Below are 18,277 nucleotides of genomic sequence, written 5' to 3'. Positions count from 1 at the left end.
ATACAGGTAGATGCAAAATTTTTTAAGTGCTTTGTCAAAAATAATCGGATGCTGTAATGATATGTATTTTTCAATAATATTTACAAATTTCAATAATTTTTCATTCACGATTCTCAATATCAAAATCGGTTTGACAGTTCATTGTCCCAGCAGCTGTGTCGATGCGACTACTTGAATTATTCTACCATGGATGTAAGTACATAAGAAGCTTGTAGTCATGGCTAAGCATATTTTGTGACATTTCATAAGGGGATTACAGAGCCGCACTAAAATCCTACCGTGGTTTACCATTATAATTTGACATTAATATGCCTAGCCATGACTTCAAGCTTTTTATGTACTTGCATCTTTAGGAGTAAACATAATAGAAAATTACAGGTAGTTGCCACAACGTTTGGGAACATTGATATGCCAAACATTTTTAAATGTGTTTTCAAATATACAGGGTGAGATAAAAAAAACTGCAACAAAGTCAAATGCCATAATTTTTACATTTTTTAATTCTATTGAATGAAAGCAAAAAATGTCAGAAATAGCATCAAATTTTAGAATATGTTTAGATTTGTTCGAATTGATCACCTTTGGCACGAATTTTGGCCTTCAAACGGTCAATGACACCGTCACACGCAGCCCAAAAGTTGCTTTGCGGCATTTTGGTCCATTCCCGGCGAAGCGCATGCTAGAGGTGATCGACACTTTAGTATTTTTTAGTGCCAACCTTGCTTACCAAAATACTCCAGACCCAATAGTCCGACGGATTAGTATCCGGAGATTTTGGTGACCGTTGTGCTCTGGAAATGAAGCGAGGAACCTTATTTTGGCCCATTCTTGGGTGGCGCGTGCTATGTGCGATGAGTCCGGTTGAAATGTCCAAGGTCTGCGGCCAAAATGTTTGTGTGCCCAAGGCTTAATACACCCTCCAGAATATGTTCGCGATAATATTCGGCATTTATTCTGATGCCACGGTCGATTAATACGAGCGGAGATCGATAATCGGCTGTTATGGCGGCCCACACCATCACCATGACCGGCGCCTGAGTTCTGGTGACCAACCGAAGCTGCACATGTTCAGCTGATCTCTTTGGCAGGTAAACACGATCATTTTGTTTGTTTACAAACTGCTGGACAACGAATGTTTCCTCATTGGAGAAAACCAACTTCGGCAGTTCACCACTTTCGGCCAAGCGAAGCAACTCTTTAGCTCTTTTGAGTCTATTTTCTTTCTGTTGCGGTGTAAGTTCTTGCGTTTTTTTTTGGATTTTCAATGGCTTTACCCCGAGCTCATTTTTCAATATTTGCCGAATGGTATATTGCGATATGTTCAGCTCACGAGCCATTTTTCGGACACTGCGACGTGGGTTGCGATCAAGTCGCTTCTTTACTTTTCGAACCATTTCTGCTGATGTTGCTGTTTTCTGCCGTCCACTTCCTTGACGTCGGGCTACAATACCAGTATCGCGGTAACGTGCGATGGTAGGAGACACAAAAGATTTATTCACTCTAACGATAGCCACTTGTGGGTTTCCAGCCAAATATAATTCTACCGTGGTCTTTCAGAAAATCCATCCAATTTTTCATCACGAATTCTACCGTGTTCGTTCAGAAAATCCAATCAAAATTGCAATTTTCATAGATTAATATTAGTAATTGATGGCATACTATGTTGGATGCTTAATGTTTAAAAAAAAGTAGTAAAATAATACAATAATTGCCTAAAATTTGTAAACCTTTTTACATTGGACACAAAACAGCTGATTTTCAGTCAGCTGATGTGATTTCTTACTTTTCCTAGTAATTATTTACTTTCACTAACTCTGCAGTCAAAATGGCTCCCTTCACCCTCTCTCTCTCACTTACTGGATTTTTTTTAATAACCTTACAAATTATTGGATTTTCGTACACACCCATTGTGAACGATGAGATTTTCATCTCCAATTTCTTAGAGCTCAGCCAAACGATTGACGCTTTGCAGCATTTCCTTTGCTAATTGACCTTCACACTGTGCGGCATTGAACGAGTCTATTGTCTTGTGGACATCGATTGTCTTCCTATTATCAATTCCAAGTGAAAATCAAAGAAATACAAAAACAATTTAAATATTTTTTGATTGATGGAGACGAATTGTAAAGTAAAAGATTTTGATTCCACGACCATTAGTGACGTTACCCGCCTCTGAATAACATTATTACGTAGAGTGAAAGAAAAGTCTGGAAACTTATGCAAATTAATCACAAAATGTACATCAGTCAAGCGAAACTTCCGTCGGTCAGTGACCGGCAACTGAGGTAACTGTAGGTATGTCTGAGAGAATAATGTGGTTTTCTTCTCCTTTGCATGAAAATTGTAAATAGTAAAATGACAGAATACCAGCATTACGGTAAAGAATACAGGTAGATGCATTAATATTAGGAACATTGATATATCAAACTGTTTTATTTTATTTTTTTTTTTCAAAAATAAGCACATTTTTGTGTGTTTTCTCATACAAAGCCAATCGGAGGTTGTTGCATTTTTCGACAATTTTAACAAATTCAAATGATTTTTTATCACAATTTTCAATTCCAAAATTGGTTTGACAGTTCATTGTTTCAGCAGCTGTGTTGACGCGCCTCCCTGTATTCTTCGAACATGCGTAACGGTGAGAATACATAAAACGCTTCTATACAGGCCTAAAGGTGAGAATGCTTTACTTGACTTCGTTCAATTTTGGAACATAATTTATACTGGATGAGATGAAAAAACTTCAACCAACTTCAGATTGCTTGTCATTTCTTAGCCACTCGTCCGACAGCTATTAAAATTACTCCAGTGACAGCTCATTATATTGTTTACAAGCGTACAAAAGCATTTTGGTGAGAACTTTCCAGAAAAACAGTTATTCGTGATGGAATTCAATCCTGATAGTGTGATTTCTTTATATTTCGCTGGAAAACCACAAGTGGCTATCGTTAGAGCACTCCAGCATTTAAATGTGAATAAATATTTTGTGTCTCGTACCATCGCACGTTAGCGTGATACGCGTCGCAGTGGCCGAAAAGAGGTCAGCCAAAGAGGTCAGCTGAAAATGCCAAGGAGGTCAGCTGAAAATGCCAAGGAGGTCAGCTGAAAATGTGCACCTTCGGTTGGCCACCAGAACTTAAACGCCGGCCATGGTGATGGTATGGACCACCATAACGGCCGAAGGTCGCTCTCCGCTCGTAGTAATCGACCGTGGCATCAGAATAAATGTCGAATATTATTGCGAAAATATTCTGGAGGGTGTATTAAAGCCCTGGTCACACAAACATTTTGGCCGCAGACCTTGGACATTCCAACAGGACTCAGCGCCACCCAAGAATGGTTACAAAATGAGGTTCCTCGCTTCATTTCCAGCGCACCAAAATCTCCAGATACCAATCCGTTGGACACAAAAAATCACCTCAAGCAAGCGCTTCGCCGGGAATAGGTCAAAATACTGCAGAGCAAAATTCGGGAATCGTATGACGATTTCATTGGCTATTTGAATGCCATAATTCGTGCCAAAGGTGACCAGTTCGAACAAATTTAAACTTAGTCTAAAATTTGATTTGCTATTTCCGACATTTTTTGCTTTCATTCATAAAATTTAAAAAAAAAATGTAAAAATGATGGCGTTTGACTTTGTTGCAGTTTTTATATCTCACCCTGTATAATGGCACGGTAAAGGTGAGAATACATAAAACCCTTTTTTGACTGGCTTAAGTCATCGGCTGGCTTCTTCATAAAACAGGAAAGATGCGTAGGATTAACAAGTGTAAATTATGGGCCAAAATTGAATGAAGTCCACCTAAAGCTACCTGTGTTTTTCACAAAGAAGCCAGCCGATGACTTACGTCAGTAAAAAAGCCTTTTATATACTTGAACCTGATTAAGTAATAAATCCTGATAATGTGGGTTAAGGTGAGAATACATAAAAAGATTTTTGACTGGCTTGAGTCATTGGCTGGTTTTCGGAAAAGAACACCTTTAAAGCACGTAAAGACCACTAAATCTACTCGATATCAAATGTCAATTCCATAGTGTATACGTCACGTAAATCGTATTCATAAATCCACTGGATATTATTTGACGTACGGTAGAAGAATAGAGGTAGATGCATCAAACAAATTTTGCAATTGAAATTTTTGAATTGAAAATCATTAAAATTTGTAAAAATTGTTGAAAAACGCATATAATAAGCTCCTATTGAGGTCACATAAGAAAATATATAAAAATCCACTTATATTTGAAAAAACATTTAATTTTTTTGACAAAAATTTTTAAATGTTTGACACATCGATGTTCCCAAATATGATGCATCTACCTATATTCTTCTATCATGGCGTATATGTCACGTAAATCACGTCACGTATTCATAAACCCAGTGGATATTATTTGACGCATAGTAGAAGAATATAGGTAAACGCGTCGACACAGCTGCTGGGACAATGAACTGTCAAACCAATTTTGGAATTGAAAATATTGAATGAAAAAATATTTAAATTTGTAAAAAAAATTTGGAAAAACGCGAGTTATAACCTCCGAATGACGTCGTATAAGAAAACATATAAAAATCTACTTATATTTGAAAAACATTTACATTTTTTTGACATATCAATGCTCCCAAGCGTTGATGCATCTACCTGTATTCTTCTGCCATGATTTGACGTATACGCTATAGAATTGACATTTTAGATCGAGTGGATTTCGTAAATCTGAATGTACTTTTAATCTAGATAACATTATGTGTCTAAACGCGTATTACGTGCAATGTTCGTGATTGGGCTAATACATGATAAAATTATACAGGTTGGCGCATCCACACAGCTGCTGGTACAATGCGCTGTCAAAACGTTGTTGGGGTTTTAAATTTTGAATGAAAAATAATTTAAATGGGTAAAAATTTCTTGAAAATCATATATCATAGCAATTTTTGAACGGCATCGTATAAGAAAACCTTTTAAGTTTAATTTATTTTTGGAGATATTTTTGAATATTTTTGACATATCAATGTTCGCGAGTGTTGATGCATCTACCTGTATTCTTTACCATGGGCTTATATCAAGAGTATTGTTATGTAAACGCGTTATAAGATAATGCAGTTTTCATGGCAGAAGAATAGAGGTAGTCGCATGGACACAGCTGCTGGGACAATGAACTGTCAAACCAATATTGCAATTGCAATTTTTGAATAGAAAATTATTCAAATTGGAAAAAAATAATTAAAATCGCATATTATAATAACCTCCGATTCACGTCGTATAGGAAAACATATAAAAATCTACTTATTTTTGAAAAACATTTTCAAACATATCAATGTTATAAAGCGTTGATGCGACTACCTATATTCTTCTACCATGACAGTTTTGAAAAATATTCTAATTGCGAATTTAAAAAAATTACATATATTGAATTCTATTATTCAAATAATTGTGACATTTTGTTTTAAACTTTTCCAAAAACGAACAAAGATACTTCAATTTTATTAACTCATATATAACATAATCTTTCTAATCAGTAAATATGAGTCAGTAATCCACTTAAGACCATATGGACAATTCACAATCGTAAAGTTTAACTTCAGTGCAATTTTTATAGCATTTTATTATCGTAAAGGAAAAAAAATAACTCAAAAAAATTTCTGAAACGCACGCTTCAACAAGATAGTGTTGAAACCAGCCAGGCAAATGTACTGGGAACCTATTAGATACTGATTTGAATGGAGTAGTGATGGTGGTGGTGGTGTTGCTACGAATAGTGTTTGAATATTGCTATCTCTAATGTCAGAGACATTTGCTCCCCAAACGAGAACTCTCCCATACATACACACGCCAATACACTTATCTACATATTGGAGGAGTATTCTACCTGGCTGAATTTTCGTTGCTGTTTTTTTGGACAGTCAAGAAGGGGTCTTTTATCACCGGCATAAACTAAACGATCGTCAGTTGAATATCTGCAACGAAAGGTATTGTTTGTAGTCGAACACCCAGAATACGCTTTTTTTTCTATGGGAAATACATATTAGACGAACGCGAGTGCGAACGAGAAATATTAAACGGACGGAAAAGCAACAAAATTAATCATAAATTAAAGTGAGGAAAAAACGAACATAATAAGTGAAGAAAATTTACCCAAGTATGTGTCATAAGTGCAAACGTTGTTGTTGTTATTGCTATTGTTATTCTAAATAATATTGGAATATGAATCACATTAAAGTTAATATAAACACTTGTAATTGTTTATGACTGCAATGACATTTACAAGACCTTGAGGTTTTGACCTTAACACAAAATTTGTTAGAATTCGCACTTAAATTAGAGTAGATAGATGATCATCAAGAGGGTTAAAATTACAAGTGTTGTCAAAATGGTGTACAGTGGAACTTGTAAAAAAGGGATTTTGAAAATTCAAAATATACATATTTTGAAAAAAATAGCATTCTTTTTATCCAGAGATGGGACAATGTGGAGGATATTTATGTTTGGTACTATTTAAGTTTGAAATAGGGTACAGTTTTAACGTACTCAGTGGTATTTCTATTCAGGGAAGTTAACAAATTTTGTCTTTACGAAAAAGTTAGAATTTTTGGTCGACGTGCTAAATTAATGTTCAAATACAAGGGTTACATTGTGAGCTATAAAGGTTTCCCTGTAACCCACAATTTTAATAGAAGATACACTTTTTTGTTACCATAAAAATAAGAAAAAGCTTTAATCTTTATGTCTTAAAGAAACGTGGCTGTCGAAATCTATTTTATGAGAATTTCACCATTGCATACACTCGAGAAAAATGGTTTATAAATTCATAATATTTAAATTAATGTTTACTGTAAAACATCTATAAAACATATATAAAGCTATAAGATAACAGACAGTTAAGAGATTTTCGATCTATAGAAACCTGAACACTGTTTTCTTTTTATTTTCTATAAAATTTCTATAAATGGTCCTTTCTAACATACAAACTTGAAAGTTTTTCTATCAATTGAAAATGTTTTAAAATCCTATCACATTTTGGCCATAACTTCTTTAAGGTGGGAATACATAATACGGTTTTTTTGGGGAACAAAAGATGTTTAAAGTTGACTTAGTTCGATTTTGGGTCTATGCTCCTTTGTTCTTTTCCGAAAAATCCAGCCAAATTTTTTTTAAAGGTGGGAATACATAAAACGTGTTTTTTAATACATAAAACGCTTTTTTCTTCAGGTGTCATTCAAAAAAACGTTTTATGTATTCTCACTCTAAAGGTGAGGGCACATAAGCAGCTTGGCATCATGGCTAGGCATTTTAATCTTAAATTATAAGGAACAACGACAACAGAATTTACTCTGGCATCCCTTTATTATATGTCACAAAATATACCATACGAAGACTTCCAGCTGTTTATGTACTCTTAACCTTGTTCATGAGTTTTTCGCAATTTTTGGGCGTTTTAAATCGTAGTTTTTATAGATGAACCCAAGCCAGAATCAAGGAGGTAAAGTCATGTAATCATATGTTTACAATTTTCTCAAAAAGTATTCATTTGACAACACCTCACTGTCAAAATTTGTATTTATAAATCCATTGTACATACACAAATCAGAGATGGGAACCTGTTTTTATGAAGTGAAATGTGACAAGGTAAATTACAGAAAATGCAGAGATGGGTATGCTAATTTGAAATGACTTTACCTTCTTAATTTTAACATGGATGAACCTTTGTAGAAGAAACTCAGTAGATGCATCAACGCTTGAAAACATTGATATGTCAAATTTTATTAACTGTTTTTTTTTTTTTCAAAAATAAGTAGATTTTTATATCCTTCCTTTACAATTTTTACAAATTTGAATAATTTTTCATCCAAAACTTTCACTTCCAAAATTGGTTTTGACAGTACATTATCCCAGTAGCTGTATCGATACGACTACCTTTATTCTTCTACCATAAGATAAATATTTTCCTATTATAAGTTGGCCATAACTCCTTGGCTATTGAGTTTTTCGCATTTTTATGGTGCTTTGAATCGTCATTTTGTAGTTTGGAACATTTGATTATTTTATTTTGGCTATAAATCCTTTATTATTAAAGGTGAGAAAACATAACACGCTTCTTGTAGAGGAACAAAGAAGTTTTAGGTTGACTTAGTTTTGTTTTGGCTCCTTTATTCTTTTCCGAAGAAGCCAGTCGATGAATAAAGCCAGTCAAAAAAAGCGTTTTATGTATTCTCACCTTAAGTATTTCGCATTTTTAGCGTGCTTTAAATCGTCTTTTTTTATAGATGAACATCTAATTATCTTATGTTGGCCATAACTCCTTTAACTCGACACAGCTGCTGCAATAGTGAAATGTCAAATCAATTTTGAAACTGAAAATTTTTAATGAAAATTTATTCAAATCCTTTAAAATTGTTGAAAAATGCATATCATAAGAACCTCCGGTTGACGTCGTATAAGAAAACATATAATTTAGTGTACGCAATTTTGATAGCTGACAAGTTAGTTCAAATGCCAGTGAGAACATAGTATGGCTGAACTGTCAAACTGATTTTGGAATTGAAAATGTTGAATGAAAAATTGTTGAAATTTGTAAAAATGTTGAAAAATGAATATTATAATATCCTCCTATTGGCGTCGTATAAAAAAAATTAAAAATCTACTTATTTTTGATAAAACATTTAAATTTTTTTTGACATATCAATGTTCTCATCTACCCATATTCTTCTACCATGCACGCCACAGTCTCACAATCATATGACAATAGAAAAAGCTATGGTACCTGTAAAAAACTAGTAAGAACTATGCCTATAATGAAATGTCTTAAGGTGATAAGACATAAAACGCTTTTTTAATTGGCTTAAGTCATCATTCGTAGAGGAACAAAGGAGTTTTAGGTTGACTTAGTTCGATTTTGGTCCTACACTCCGAAGAAGCCAGCCGATGACTTAAGACAGTTAAAAAGTATGTTATGTATTGTAGCTTTTTCTTAAATTTACAGAGGAGTCTAAATTCAACTTAGTCGCCTTAAGCTGGGAATACATAAAGCGCTTATTTGGCTGGCTTAAGTCATCGGCTGGCTTCTTCGGAAATGAACAAAGGAGCCTAGGGCCAAAATCGAACTAGGTCAACCTAAAACTCCTTTGTTCATTTACGAAGAAGCCAGCCGATGACTTAAGCCAGCCAAATATGCGCTTTATGTATTTCCAGCCTTAGAGCAGGCCCAGGCAGGGAGTCGTAATTTAATGCTCTCCCAATTTTTTTACTCTCTGATTACATTGCTTTTCAATAATTCTGATCTGAGTTTGTTGAGAATTATGCTCATCGAAGGCACGCTTGCTTGAATTTTTCTGACCCTGTCATTGAGTTCTTTGTTCTTTTACGAAAAAGCCAGTTTCGTTTACATAAAACGCTGGCCTAAGTCATCGGCTGGCTTCTTGAAAAAAAAACAAAGAAGCAAATCGAACTAAGTCAAAATGAAAATCTTTTGTTCAAAGACATAGAAGCATGGTAGAAGAATACAGGTAGATGCATCAACGCTTGGGAGCATTGATATGTCAAAAAAAAAATTAAATGTTTTTTTAAATATAAGTAGATTTTTATACGTTTTCTTATACTACGTCATTCGGAGGCTATTATAATTCGCGTTTTTTAACAATTTTTACAAATTTAAATAATTTTTCATTCAACATTTTCAATTTCAAAATTGGTTTGACAGTTCATTGTCCCAGCAGCTGTGTCGACGCGTCTACCTATATTCTTCTACCATGCATAGAAGTATAAAGATGGGACAAGACAGAGTCAAAATAGGGCAACCCTGTGAATTTACCTCTGTTATTATACCATAACAACCAAGGTAGAAGAATATAGGTAGATGCATCAACACAGCTGCTGGGACAATGAAATGTCAAACCAATTTTGGAATTAAAAATATTGAACGAAAAATTATTTAAATTTGTAAAAATTGTTGAAAACGCGAATTATAATAACCTCCGAATGACATCGAAAAATATAAAAAATCTACTTAAAAAAAATTTAAACATCTACTTATCTTTGAAAAAAAATTTTAATTTTTGACATATCAATGCTCACAAGCGTTGATGCATCTACCTGTATTCTTCTGCCATGATAACAACATAGTTACCTATGTTAAGTGATTTAAACCGCTAAGCAATATGCAATTATTTGGAAAGGACAATGGAATAGAATTTTAAAAAACACATTTTTGGATTTTTCACACCTTTTACTTGTCATTCATTTCTGTAATTGTGGTTTTTATATCATCATGCCTCTGCCATGACCTGCTACTCTATGTATTATAGACACAAACTATTTGCTCAAAATGCATTTTGTCTAGTCTTCATCATTTTAGGTCTTTCCTTTGTTCCTTTGCGAAAAAGCCAGCTGATGCCTTAATCCAGTCAAAAAGCGTTGTATGTACCTTTAGGGAACCAAATTTAAATGAATGTATTTCTTGGCACTCCAAAATCACAGCAAACAATCATACATAGCCGCCATAGACCTGTGGGTTTTGTCCTACTTTTACTTCTGATAACTTCAGTTCTAATCAATTTCAAATGTCAATGCACAACCATCGAATGAAGACACCTATATACCTTGTTGCCAATGACAAATATGGTTCTTTGGCTTTGCTCAATTCACTAAAATTAATTTACCGTCTGAAAAACAAAAAAAAAACTAAATAAAATGATGGCATCAAAAACAAACACAAATAATCGCACGTAAAAAAAATGAGGTCTCTATAGACATGGCAAATGATCTAAATAAAAATAATTATTTATAACAACAACGACAAAAAGAATATAGTTCAATGTGACGCTAACTACCATGGATAATGATAAGATAATACTGATAACTTGGGACCAGTAACCATGAAGAGGGTATTTTCCACAAAACATTGAATATGAATGCCAATGTAATTTATGAGGAGAATTGTCTACCATTTCCCCAACTTGTATTAGTTGTAAATAAATGTTCATCAATCATATTAATATTTACGCGTAGATTTTTTCATGCTTTTTCTTTTTCCAGCCAAAAAACAAAATAAATAATCATGTCAAAAATCCGCCCTCTATCAGCCAAACTGGCAGAAAATGCCCAAAAAGAATTGGGTGAAGTACCCGAACGCATTGATGAAGATATTGCCACACTGCGTGAATGGATCTCAAAACAACCCCATCTGAAAGCCCGCACAGACGATCAACTGTTGGTGGCATTTTTACGCGGCTGTAAATATAGTCTGGAAAAGACCAAACAGAAGGTCGACAATTTCTATGCGATGCGTAATGTTGTACCTGAAATATATAAAAATCGTTTTGTCGACGATAAAGCGATAGAGATATTGAGACAGGGGTAAGTTATATTAAAAAAAAACACTATTGAGAAATTCTCAGAAAAAAGCAATGCAATAAAATTATGTGGGAAATCATAGTGCCAATAAAATAGGAAATCATGGTGCCAATGAGAACATGGTATTATTTTTTGTAATTGCCAATGAAAACATGGTATTATTATTTTTTATACCCAACAACAAATTATGCAGGGTATATTAAGTTTGTCATTCCGTTTGTAACACCTCGAAATATACATTTTAGACCCCACAAAGTATATATATTCTTGATCAACATAAAATTATTATCAATCTAGCGTTGTCCGTCCGTCTGTCCGTCTACCCGTCTGTGGAAATCACTCTAGTTTCCAAACGAAATGAAATAGGTTGATTAAAATGTATATTATGTCTGCAGGACTTTTTGTATTGAAAATGTGCCATGTAGGTCCACGTTTTGGTATAGCCCCCATATAATGGTACCTCCCGATATTCGGTATTTTGGTGATTTTAGCGACATTATTCACGGGAATGGTTTCAAATTTCGTATTTGAAGTTCCTAATGGGTATTTCTGTCTATGACAGAAAATTGTCTATGCAGATCCTGATCTTCGTATAGGCCCCATATAGTGGTACCCCCCTATTATCGGTCTTTTGATGAAGCGAAATTATTCACCGGAATTGTTTCAAATTTGGTATTTGAAGTTCGTAATGGATATTACAGCCTAGGACAGAAAGTTGTCTGTGCAGGTCCACGCTTTGGTATAGCCCCCATGTAACGGCACCACCCGATATTCGTTTTTTTATGATTTTAGTGACTTTATTCACCGGCATTGTTTCAAATTTGTATTTGAAGTTCGCAATGAATACTACAGTCTAAGACAGAAAATTGTCTATGCAGGTCCAGGTCTCCGAATAGGCCCCATATATGGGTACCTCCCTATATTCGGTATTTTGATGATTTCAGCGACATTATTCAATCTTAGTATTTGAAGTTCTTAACAGGTACTTCCATCTATGACAGAAAATTATCTATACAGGTCCCAGATTTCACCAGAATTATTTCAAGTTTCGTATTTGAATATTGTAATGGCCAAAAACAAAAAAAATGCTTATGCGGGTCCACCTCTTCGAATAGACCCCAATATAATGGTAACTCCCAATATTCGGTATTTTTAAGATTTAAACAGATTTTAGTTTTTATTATTATTATTATTTTTTTTTTTTTTTTTTTTTTTTTGATAATTTTCAATTTTTTTCCAAATGTCGGAGGGTATTCATCCCGAGCGAACTTAAGGTGAGAGTACATAAAAAGCCTTTTCTGACTGTTTTAAATTATCGGCTGGTTTCTTCGAAAAGAAAAAAAAAGAGCCTGGACTGAAATCGAACTAAGTCAACCTAAAATGCCTTTATTCCTATACGAAGAAGCCAGCCGATGACTTAAGCCAGTCAAAGATATAGTTTGGCTTCTTTTAGACTTTTAGGTTGACTTAGTTCGATTTTGGCCCTTCGCTTCTTTGTTCTTTTCCAGTCAGTCATAAAAGCCTTTATGTAAACTCACCTTCACTGCTTTTTTACTTGTTTTTAATTACCAATGAAAACATGTGGTTTTCAACATACCGTGTTCTCACTGGAATTTAAAGTACGTTATTGGTTCTCTAAGAACTTATACCACCTTCTATAGAATATAGTTTATTTCAAATTCCATTCTATTAAATAGAATAAAGGTGAGAATACATAAAACATTTTTTTGACTGGCTTAAGTCATCGGCTGGCTTCTTCTGGAGTTATAGGTTGACTAAGTTCGATTTTGGCCCTACACTAATTTGTGATTTTCCAAATAAGCCAGCCGATGACTTAAGCCAGTCAAGAAAGCGTTTTATGTATTCTCACCTTAAGAATTATTTTGGACATATATTTTTAAATTCTTATAAATTAATCGACTGCAAGTTTTCTAAAAGAACCCCCAACGCCAAATAAGTCATCTATATCAAGGGATTTTCCCTGGCGCAACCTCTCATCGACGCCATATTGGGAGTTCTCTTTAAAATATTCACGATATGAATCCCATATTTTATTATAGTCCAAGGCCGCCTCCACACAAGAGCTATTCTCACCGCCATAATCACGTGGCAAGTAGGCGGTTGGTATGTGCCGAGCCCATTCCTTTTTGTCTTGACCCAAAATCGTTATCTAATTAAAGAATAATGAGATTTAATTTTGTTTTAAAATGGGTTTTTCGTTTTTCTTACCCTTTGTTTGATTTTCTCCGAAAAGAATAGCAACAATACTTTGAGAAATTGTTGAGCAGCAGGAGAGGTGTTGAAATAATAGATATGTTTTACGCGAAACGGCATGGAATTTTCGAAAAACGATATAATTTTCATACAAAAATTGGGTGTCAATTGAAGAAAATGACTGGCAGTGGCCAATGCAAAATCCACAATGTAAACGATGCCATTGATGCAGGCATACGGATCATTGTAGATCATCACTTCATGCATGGCTGAACCTGGCAGGAAGGCATCATCAATGCTGTATAGCGAAGTGTTGTAATTGAAACGAAATACCACAATTCGAGAACCACTTCCATGCAGGGGTTCGGGTAAAGCAATGTAGCATCTTAAAAAAGTATTTTAATGAAATAGCTTATAAAAATTTGCCAAAAATGATTTTAACTTACCCTAAATTGTTGACGCTTCTGAATTTAATATCATCCACATCTGTGGGACCAAACATTGATGGATATTTGCTTTTCAATGAATAGAATAAATCAATTTTTTCTTTGGCCCTCTCTAAACTATATTTACAACCGCGTAGGAACTGTATTAAAAATTGATCATCAGTTCGGGCGCGTAAATGTGATTCCGCTTGTATCCATAATTTAAGAGCTTCCAAATCATCTGCGATTCGAGAAGGCACCTCACCCAACTCATCAATGGCAAGCTGTTGCAAATCACTGGTTAGAGGTATTATCTGTGCCATGACTAAGTTTCTCGGCTATACTAAATAATTTTGCATTAGAGCTATGGTTGAAAAAGGAATGCAATAAATTAAAAACCTGGTTGATATTCGTTAATGGATTCTTAGGATGATTAAATGACTTAAATACAAACATATGAGACATTCCACAAAAAATTGACTTATTACGTTTTATGAAGAGCAACTTTTTTCCATTCGTCTTGGAAATAAAAATTAATAAAGCTAATAGCACATATAGACTACTACATCCGCTCTATGTCAAATGTAAAGGTGAAAATATATAAAACGCTATTTTGACTTGCTTAAGTCATCGGCTGGTTTCTTCGGAAAAGAACAAAGAGTAGGGCCAAAATCGAACTAAATCAACCTAAAACTCGTTTGTTCCTCTACGAAGAAGGCAGTCGATGACTTAAGCCAGTCAAAAAAACGTTTTATGTACTCTCACCTTCAGTTCCATAGCGTATACGTCACGTAAATCGTATTCATAAATCCGCTGGCTTTTATTTGACGTATACGCTTTGGAATTGACATTAAAGATCGAGTGGATTTCTTAAATATAAAAGTAATTTAAGGTTACCTTCTTAATTCTACCATGGTTGTGTGAAAATATATAAAACAAAATTTGCTGTCAAAATCCATCTGTGGTACGATTTTGAGTCATTTGTAAAAAGGCAATTTTGACATTCACACGGCAATAAATATTGATAATAAAAAATATGTGAAATTATGGTGAGAATACATTAAACGCTTTTTTGACTTGCTTAAGTCATCGGCTGGCTTTTTCGGAAAAGAACAAAGGAGCATAGGTCTAAAATCGAACTAAGTCAGCCTAGGACTCCTACAATTCACCAACAGTGATACATTCACGTTATAATTTGTGTTTTTCAAAAATAGTTACAAATTTAAATAATTTTTCATTCAACATTTTCAATTCCAAAATGTATTTTAACAGTTCATTGTCTCAGCAGCTGTGTCGATGCGTCTACCTATATTCTTCTACCATGTATTGTGGTTATATCGAATACTCTAATGGCCATGAGGGTCATGGAACAACAAAAGCGCCTTTGGTAAAGCGTGACACATTCATTCTGCTATAGTCGTATGAACCATGAATAGGCGGTCTTATCGACTCAGATATTTGAGAGAAGTACCTAAAATGGATTTTCGGAGTCGATAATGCCGTGTTCCTATTTATTTTATTGATAACATGCAAAGCGCTCATTCTGATATGGTATTTAAGGTCAAAGCAGAATAAACTCGTTATGCGTTATCAATAACACAACATCAAAAAGGATACGGCTGTGTTTAGCTTGAAGTTGTGGTTTTATCGATGACACGTGACACGTTCGTTTTGAGCTTCGATGACTCTCTGTTAGTGTTTTCTTTTAAGAAAAAATAGAATCTATATCATATAAACTGGACAATTTATAATGAAACGCTTCATATAAATATCTACATCTACATCTTAGATTAATTACTTTTTATTGCATAAACAGATTTCGGGTTTTAATTAAATGTTAGGTTGCATAACGTCTAATACAGTCTACAATTTTGTTGATTATTTGTTTAAAGTGATAGAAATATATAAGTATATAAAATAGCCCCATTAGCTTTTCCATTTATAAGCTTTATAGTCCGTCAGCTCGTCTATATAGAGACCCACGACCTTAAACTTAATTTGGCCTGTGCTATACTCTTGCTTGCACATAGCCTATATGTCTAAAGTTGAGAATACATAAATTTTTTTTTTGGCTGGCTTCATCGGTAAATAAAAAAGGAGCCATGGCAAAAAATACAGCCAGGCGCATCGACATAGCTGCTGGGACAATGAACTTTCAAACAAATTTTGCAATTGAAATTTTTGAATGAAAAATTGTTCAAATTTCTAAAAATTGTGTAAAAAACGCACATTATAAAAAAAATATAAAAATCAACTTATATTTGAAAAAATATTTTAAATTTGTTAACAAATCAATGTTCCCAAGCGTTGATGCATCTACCTATTTTCTTCTTCCATGAAAAGAGCTTAGGGCTAAAATCGAACTAGGTCAACCTAAAACTCCTTTGTTCCTCTACGAAGAAGCCAGCCGATGACTTAAGCCAGTCAGAAAAGCATTTTATATATTCTCACCTTAACTCGCGATATGAGCTTCTTATTAAGGTGGGAATACATAAAGCGCTTATCTGGCTGGCTTCTTCAGAAATTAACAAAGGAGCCTAGGGCCAAAAAATCGAACTAAGTCAACCTATAACTCCTTTGAAGAGGAACAAAGGAGTCTTAGGTTGACTTATGGTGGAAATACATAAAGCGCATATTTGGCTGGTCATCGGCTAGTTTCTTCATAGAGGAGCAGAGGAGTTTTAGGTTGACCTAGTTCGAATTTAGCCCTAGGCTCCTTTGTTCATTTCCGAAGAAGCCAGCTGATGACTTAAGCCAACCAGATAAGCGCTTTATGTATTCCCACCTTTATTTCGACTTTGGACCTACGCTCCTTTGTTATTTTCCAAAGAAGCCAGCCTATGAATAGTCAGTCAAAAAAGCTCTTTATGTATTTGCTCCGTTACTTTGGCCTGGTTATACTCTTTTGTGCAGCTTGCCTATATGATCGAAAGGTGAGAATTCATAAAAAGCTTGGCACGGTCCCGTTACCCCAGATTTTTGACTCGAAAGTCCGGGTTCAAGACCCGCATCTACTTACCCGATATAGACAACATAGGTATCGTTGGAAAGCTTATGATACCTAACCAACAAGTGGTACACAATGAGATAATTTTTAAGCGGTAAGGAATTTATAGTCAAATTATCGATATTTTTGGACCCGGATTTTTTATAAAACCCCCAAAAAGTCGAAAAAGTGCCCATTATGGGGGCAATTAAAATTGATGCCAAATAATTGCTGACACTCTTTCCTTTCCAAAATGCTTACAATACCTTTTCTGAGTCCAGAGATATTCTCTTCTGGGTACGTTCAACAGGCTAAGCGAACCAAACAATCGTTCAACAATTAACCAAACAATTTTAACAATCGATTTTTTTTATTCATAGTTTTCTAAAATTTTTAATTCCTATTTGCAGATGTTTGCTGCGTTTACCGAAACCCCTAAGCGAAGCTGGACCCCGCATACACATTTCCCGTTATGGTCTTTACGATACAAATAAATTCGGTTTGGCCGATGTTGTTAAGGTCGGCACAATGTTGGGCGAAATACAATTTCGTGAAGACGACAATGCCATGGTAATGGGTTTTGTGGAAATTATTGATCTCAAGGGTGTTGGAGCCGGACACATTTTCCAATTTGATGCGGTACTCATTAAAAAATTGGCCGTTTTGGGTGACAAGGCATGGCCCTATAGGCCAAAGGGTTTCCACTTTGTCAATGCACCATCGGGTACAGAGAAATTGTTGTCAATTGCCAAGGGTTTGATGAGTGAGAAAATTAAACAAAGGGTAAGCATTTTGGGAACAGATTGTGGAACAATCAATTCTAACGATTTTTTTTATTGCAGTTCCACATCCACAGCAAATATGAATCGTTGTATGAGTATATCCCACAAGAATGCCTGCCTGAGGAATATGGTGGCAGTAATGGCACCATAGCCGATGTCATCAACACATGGGAAAAGAAATTGCTGGAATATAAGCCATACTTTGAAGAAGAAGCTCAATATTGTACAAATGAAAAACTTAGACCTGGCAGACCATTGAACTCGGAATCCCTGTTTGGCATAGAGGGTTCATTTAGAAAATTAGATATTGATTAAATCATATTTTCTCTGGGGAAGCTACACTTATTACTGGGTTGGAACATAAAGTACAATTCTTGGATAATGCATTAGATTTTAATAGTTTTAAATTTTGTCGGTTTTTTTCATAAACATCAAGACTTTAATACAATAATTTTTTTAAATAAATAATTTTTAATAAAAATTTGAAACATAAAAAATAATTTATTTTTATTATAAATTTATGTA

The 18,277-nt window shown here is 34.5% G+C and overlaps 2 protein-coding genes across 2 annotated transcripts; one reads left to right on the top strand and one right to left on the bottom strand.

Moving 5' to 3' along the window:
* The first annotated feature begins 5,931 nt into the window (after positions 1–5,931).
* LOC101888511 (alpha-tocopherol transfer protein) lies at positions 5,932–18,252 on the top strand. Its single transcript, XM_011294149.3, has 4 exons — positions 5,932–6,135; positions 11,029–11,348; positions 17,381–17,753; positions 17,813–18,252. The coding sequence occupies exons 2-4, from the start codon at positions 11,050–11,052 to the stop codon at positions 18,065–18,067; spliced, it is 927 nt and encodes a 308-aa protein (XP_011292451.1). The 5' UTR covers positions 5,932–6,135; positions 11,029–11,049; the 3' UTR covers positions 18,068–18,252.
* On the bottom strand, positions 12,656–16,437 carry LOC109612649 (retinol-binding protein pinta-like). The gene is made up of 3 exons (XM_059127614.1): positions 14,006–16,437; positions 13,575–13,944; positions 12,656–13,515 (listed from the first exon to the last, which is right to left on the bottom strand). Exons 1-3 carry the CDS (start codon positions 14,305–14,307, stop codon positions 13,258–13,260), a joined length of 930 nt encoding a protein of 309 aa, XP_058983597.1. The 5' UTR covers positions 14,308–16,437; the 3' UTR covers positions 12,656–13,257.
* Positions 18,253–18,277: the final 25 nt, after the last annotated feature.

The sequence above is a fragment of the Musca domestica genome, unplaced genomic scaffold, assembly GCF_030504385.1.
Source record: "Musca domestica strain aabys unplaced genomic scaffold, Musca_domestica.polishedcontigs.V.1.1 46, whole genome shotgun sequence".
In the NCBI taxonomy this organism is placed as follows: Eukaryota; Metazoa; Arthropoda; class Insecta; order Diptera; family Muscidae; genus Musca; species Musca domestica.
This window is presented reverse-complemented; position numbering and strand designations above follow the sequence as displayed.

Excerpts from the sequence above, each read along its gene's own strand:
- LOC101888511 (XM_011294149.3), top strand. The coding sequence starts at position 11,050 with ATGTCAAAAATCCGCCCTCTATCAGCCAAACTGGCAGAAAATGCCCAA. Across the intron at positions 11,349-17,380 it reads ATAGAGATATTGAGACAGGG|ATGTTTGCTGCGTTTACCGA; the intron begins GTAAGTTATATT and ends TCCTATTTGCAG. Across the intron at positions 17,754-17,812 it reads GTGAGAAAATTAAACAAAGG|TTCCACATCCACAGCAAATA; the intron begins GTAAGCATTTTG and ends TTTTTATTGCAG.
- LOC109612649 (XM_059127614.1), bottom strand. The coding sequence starts at position 14,307 with ATGGCACAGATAATACCTCTAACCAGTGATTTGCAACAGCTTGCCATT. Across the intron at positions 13,945-14,005 it reads AGAAGCGTCAACAATTTAGG|ATGCTACATTGCTTTACCCG; the intron begins GTAAGTTAAAAT and ends TACTTTTTTAAG. Across the intron at positions 13,516-13,574 it reads CGGAGAAAATCAAACAAAGG|ATAACGATTTTGGGTCAAGA; the intron begins GTAAGAAAAACG and ends TTCTTTAATTAG.